The 5880-nt window shown below is 33.2% G+C and overlaps 1 protein-coding gene across 2 annotated transcripts; it reads right to left on the bottom strand.

The window, feature by feature from the left end:
• Positions 1–310: 310 nt before the first annotated feature.
• Positions 311–4509, bottom strand: LOC111396227 (heat shock protein 90-5, chloroplastic-like). 2 transcript variants are annotated; one of them, XM_023022594.1, is made up of 11 exons: positions 4128–4509; positions 3764–3837; positions 3500–3625; positions 3331–3424; positions 3157–3240; positions 2906–3049; positions 2518–2634; positions 935–982; positions 762–842; positions 558–662; positions 311–487 (listed from the first exon to the last, which is right to left on the bottom strand). In XM_023022594.1, the coding sequence occupies exons 1-11, from the start codon at positions 4392–4394 to the stop codon at positions 326–328; spliced, it is 1302 nt and encodes a 433-aa protein (XP_022878362.1). In that variant the 5' UTR covers positions 4395–4509; the 3' UTR covers positions 311–325. The 2 variants fall into 2 exon arrangements, with proteins under 2 accessions (XP_022878362.1, XP_022878363.1); XM_023022595.1 differs by having other exon boundaries at positions 935–979; positions 4128–4508.
• Between the last annotated feature and the right edge of the window lie 1371 nt (positions 4510–5880).

The following is a 5880-nucleotide window of genomic DNA, read 5'->3' as shown; positions in this document are numbered from 1 at the left end:
AACTTTGGTTTTGTGAGACACTACATATACAATAGCAAAAATCAGTGAATTTTCGTTGCAAGTTTCAAAGTTAAAGCAATGATTAGTTTATAATCAGGCATCATGAAAGGCAATTAGGATCAAGCAATCATATGTTTCTTCTTTATTTTATTGACAGTATAGAAATAACATAAATCAAACCTTAACTAGTATTGTATAAACGTGACATGGTTTTGTTTAAATTGGCCGTATGGCTTAAAGATTGTTGACAAATGACAAAGCACCACAACAAACAAGACTGAGGAAGTAAGTATTTCCTTAGCTAAAAAAGACATCATGTCTCAAACTAGCACACAAGGGTTCTTACCAGCTCGCCATCAAAATCATCTGAGATGAACACACGTTTCACATACAAACGTATATTCTTTGTCTTGGGATTGACAACATCTTCATTGTTAAGCGGCGCCATTCCAGGAATGTAGAGCACACTTCGAAACTCCACCTCACCCTGCATCAGTTTGGCAAGTCAAAACAAAAACTAAGTTTCTACCTGCTCATCCAAAATTAACAGTAGGTACCTCTGTAGTGAAATGGGTGTGGGCAAGTGGATCCAAAAATTCGTTAAAAGTCTTTTTGTAAAATTCATTATATTGATCCTTTTCAACTTCCTTCGGATTCCGCATCTGCAAATGTCAAATAAATAAGGTTGTAAGAGTACAATCCAGAAGTGTAAAATGAGAGTCCTGAAAAAACTAATGCACAACGTGCCAGCTCAAACTCACCCATATAGGTTTTGTTTCATTGGCTAGTTCCCAATCCCAATATTTTTCAGTTTTGGTCTTTTTAGTCTTCTTCTTCTCTTCCTGGAAACAATATAAGATGAAGTTGAATTAACACAAATATTTCTAGAAAATTGGAAAATTTGTGAAAAAACGTGATTATAACTGACTCATACCTCTGGTTTATCTTCACCCTCTTTAGGTTCCTCCTCCTCTTCTACCTGCTAAAATTAACACCAATAATTAACATCCAACTAAACCAAGTAAAGCCAAAGGAGAAAAAATTGGACTGAAATAACTCATTATCATTATGAGATGAAGATTCATACTATGTAAATATTCTGTTTTTTGATGATTGGTTTACTTTCAACACTTTATTACAAGATAAGGAACAATACACCGTAAATATTCTATTTCTTTTCTGGATGATAAAGAAAAATTTGGGCATCATAGGCATGTCTATACCATCATACCTCTTAACATATTAGAGCTGATACAAATTTCTAAAAGTATCTACAATCAACTGCATACACATTCCTGACACGTTACCAGTCTATTACTTTATGTATTTTGTGCAGTTACCAGACACATGAAGAGATTAGTTAAAGAAAAAGAGAAGTGTGCCAGGAGGGGTAGGGCTGTCAATGTATTGAATTTTTATCCGAATCCGATGAAATTAATGGAAGACGGATTTAGGGTCTCAATTAGTTAACCCAATCAAGATCCAAATCCGTTAACTAAATGAAACAAAAATGATACAAGTCAATCCGATCCAATAACAACCCGATCCAATTAGTTCTAATAATATAATATATTTTATATATTATGGCATAATTTATTACACAATTTTTTTTTTTTTTAATTTGAAACTTGTATCATATTTCACATAATATTCAAATAATAAATAATACTTCATAATAGTATAATATTGTTAATTGAAATATTTGAAGAGTGTTTAATTTTTTATTAATTAAAACAAGATAAAAAATAATAATTAATTTATTTTATAAATTAAGCCCCTGTTTGGCCCCCAGTACGGGAAAAAATTAATGTGTGGAATAGTGTTTTTTGAAAAATGAATTGTTGAAAAAGGAGGAAAAATTTTCAATTTACGTGTAATATTATTTTATGGAAGATTGTGAGGTTGAAAATAGGAGAGAGAAAAATGAAATGTAATGTAATGAAAATTAATGGGGCTCAAACGGGGGCTAAACAACCAAATGGTCCAACAGTTGAAGTTGCTTTCATTGTTCCTAACTTCCCATTTCTCACATCAAATACTCACTAGAATATTACAGGATTTGCAATCTATAGATAGGTGCACTTAGAACCGGGTAAAAAGATATTTGGCCTTTTAATTATAGGGCTTAGAAGTTGATCGATATAAAAATTTTATCTTTCTAATTTTTTCAATTTTGAATTAGATATTCAATAACATCGCAAATCGAATATGGATTTGACAATCAAATATCAGTTAGATTTGGATCAAATATGAGCAGATCCAATCCATATCGAATCCATTTACTGCCCTAAGGAGGGGGCTTCCATCTCCCAATAAAGAGTCGCACGAAAATATTCATTTGACACCAGATAAAAATACTAAGATGGCCTATTGTGCTTGCAAAGGATTTAGAGTTTGGATATTCTATCTGATGTAGCAATGAAAACCGACAGGAAAAAAGGATTCAGGTAGGGACACCCGGTTTATTGTAAAAAAAGCTCAGTTCGTTGTTATTGTACATCAAATAAAAATTCTCACCTCGACTGTCCTCGACTTCTCTTGCCATGTGTAGATGGGGAATGAAACAAACTGTGAATAATTTTTCACCAAGCTCTGGATCTTGGTTGGCTCTGAGTATTCATACTTATCGTCTTCCTGCAGGAAAAGTATGAGCTAAGTTGATTCCATTCAAATTCCAAAGATAGCACTATTAGCAACTACAGTGGAAGAAACTTCATAAAAACTTTTCTTCACTGCACAATCAAAAAGTTTATTCTGAAGCATCCTAGGCACTAAATATAGAAGGGGAAAAAGTAAGACAAGAATCTCTGCCCAATTTGCACATCATAACACGAAACTATTACCACAATATAGATATAATGTGTATTTAAGGAACAGGTTTTGGAAGAAAAACAATGATGGATACCCTCAAATAGAGTGTGACTTGTGTTCCTCGACGTAGCAACTTCTCAGGATCAGTTTCCTCCTTAATCACATAGGAGCTGCTATCAGCCATGGCTTCCCAAACATATTGCTTATCTGATCTGGGACTTTTTGTTGACACCACCACCTGGGAAAATAGGTCTAATCATAACTAGCAACAATGCGGAAGGAATAAAGGTCCCAATAGATTATTAATGAACATCAATCAAATTATACATGAACATAAATCATCACCTTTTCAGCAACCAAAAATGCTGAATAGAAACCAACGCCAAATTGACCAATCAAGCTGTTGTCTGCCCCAAGGTCCTTGTTTTCCTACATATATAGGGTAAAGCTTCAGTTGCCAGATTCAAGAGAATAAAAAGGCATATCAAGCTGCATCCCAAATTGTGAAGAAATAGACACCTTCAAAGCCGTTAAGAATTTAGAAGTGCCACTCTGCGCAATAGTTCCAAGGCAGTCTATAAGCTCCTCTTTTGTCATTCCAATACCGGTATCACTGCAAACACAGGAAAAATAAGCTACTCTTCCACATAAACTTCTTCTGGTGAAAACACTATATTAAGGCACACACGTTATGGTGACGGTCCCATTGTCTGGATCAGGTTTTATACGAATTTCCAGTTCACCAGCATCTCCAAGTAGAGAAGGCTCAGTCACACTCAAAAACCTCAATTTATCAAGAGCATCACTTGCATTACTGCGCAACAAAAAATAGTCAAAACAAAACCACCTCACTATAAAAACATAAATATAAGAGCAGTAATCTGAATTGGAAATTAAAATTTGGACATTTGCTAAGCAAACAACAAACTAGAGAGAAATAGAATATCCCCACCTCACAAGCTCTCTAAGAAAAACTTCCTTGTGGCTGTACAAACTGTGAACTATTAAGTCCAATAATCGACTAACCTGAAATCAAATCCCATTTCCAAGTTTTTAGAGTATCAAAGGTCAAAACCATCGCAGATAAACATTACACCTAAAATTTAAAAGAGAGAACTATTTCTACACCTTCTTGCTCATTAAAGTACTTCAACGAAAAAGATTCAACTTATCTCCATTAATAACTTCAATTATCATTAAAACAATCATTCATCTAATTGACAACACACAATATTCAAAATTTTAATTATTTTAACGTTTTGCAAAAAAAAACATCAAAAGAAATATGAAATTCATACTGAACAAAGAAATCATACCTCAGCCTGGTACTCATGTGTCTCACCAGCGCTTTCTGTAGCCTCCTTTTCAGCTATAGCAGCCTCGCACCTCACCACCACTCCGCTCTCTCTTTTCTGCAGTTTCCACTTCAACCCACTTGTTAAAAATCCCTTTTTTAATCCACTCCCCGGTAAAAAAGCACTTCTTAAAACTCCCCTATTAGCACGACCAGAATTCTCCAGAGAAAATGAAGCAGTATATGGAAGTGAAGCAGCGGTCAGACTTCTGCTCAGAACAGGGGCCATTTATCAATTTCTTACAAATTTTGAGATAATATTGTAGATATGGGTTTCTTTCTAGATAAGGTGGGAGGTGAAGAAATTGGGAGGGTTTTTAATAATTGAAAACCCTTTTGAAGTGCGAAGATGGGTTTAAGAAGTGGTTGCTCGAGGGTTCTAGAACTCGATTGGAGTTTGTGGGGTGGGTGGCCCGGCGTCGGGGTGGGGGGGGGGGGGGGGGGTGTTGCTTGGGCCTTGGACTTTTGACGTTTTGTGTAGTGAGAATTTTAAGGTGAAAATGCTGCCATGTCAGGATTGCAATATCCTGAGAATTTTCGATTTTTCCGAGTTTCACTTTCAATCAAAATTCAAAAGTTGAGTTATAACTCAACAATAAGGATTATGAGGGTAAACTAATATATCTTTATATAGTTTTTCTAATTATAATCAATCATTCAGTATCTTTACCACTATCAACAATAATTTACAACTAGTTGTTAATAATTAAATAAAAGTAAATTAAGAAAAAATTTTACAAAAATTATTATTTCAATAACGTTAAATAAGATTTCCTAAATCGTACGAAAAACAAAATCACTCTATATAAATGGAACGAATGGAGTATTTGTATATTAGCCCAATATATCCCTACGCATGAAGTTCATTGTGCAAAACATTCCCTTTTTTTTTTCATTTTCGCCTCTATTTTAAACCCTTCATTTTGAAAATCATCATTTTTTTTATCTAATTTCTAATTATTAAAACTGTGAGCTGACGAATATACCTTCTATTTAAATAAAACATAAAGAAAACAAAAGAGAAACTAATTGCATTTGTACTCCCAAAATTTTTTAAAATATGAAAATAAGTCCCAAATAAATTATAAAAAAATCAAAAACTAGGAGTCGGCGCAGTCCGATTTGATCCGATTCCAAAGGAAACCAAACCGAACTGAATACCAATGGGACTTTTAGAAATGGAACCATTGGTTCCATAGCTAACTATGGTCATGTCCAGTTTTTTACATTGAAAATGTAAAAATATAATGTTCACTAATAAAAAATCTAAAAATGCTATCAACGTGATACTTTTAACAAAATATAGAAGAACCGAACATATTATTCAAAGATTTATTTATGTATAGATTTACAAAGTGAAAACAAAATAAAAATTTCGCATCTTATAAATGAAATTATATATTGTAAATAAATTTATTTAGGTATAGATTTACCTAATATTCTAATTTGAATTGAGAATCAATTAATCAAAGAATTATAAAAAAAAAAGAATCAAAGAATCAAAGAGAAGAAGGAAAGTGTTGTAATCTAAAATTAAGAAGGAACCTAATTATTTTTTTATAAAAGTGTTGGAGATTGAGTCATATATTTTATCAAAAAAAAAAATCCTATGAGAACCGTTTGGTTCTCGACGGTTCTCATATTAGAACTGGGAACCAGACCGGCATAGATCGGTTCTTAATAATTTGTCCCGAAATCAAATTATTTTTTAGAAG

This window comes from Olea europaea, chromosome 6 (genome assembly GCF_002742605.1).
Source record: "Olea europaea var. sylvestris chromosome 6, O_europaea_v1, whole genome shotgun sequence".
In the NCBI taxonomy this organism is placed as follows: Eukaryota; Viridiplantae; Streptophyta; class Magnoliopsida; order Lamiales; family Oleaceae; genus Olea; species Olea europaea.
This window is presented reverse-complemented; position numbering and strand designations above follow the sequence as displayed.

Coding starts and splice junctions, on each gene's coding strand:
- LOC111396227 (XM_023022594.1), bottom strand. CDS start 4,394: ATGGCCCCTGTTCTGAGCAGAAGTCTGACCGCTGCTTCACTTCCATAT. Junction 3,626..3,763: donor TTTCTTAGAGAGCTTGTGAG/GTGGGGATATTC, acceptor TTTGTTGCGCAG/TAATGCAAGTGATGCTCTTG. Junction 2,635..2,905: donor AAGTCACACTCTATTTGAGG/GTATCCATCATT, acceptor CTTTTCCTGCAG/GAAGACGATAAGTATGAATA.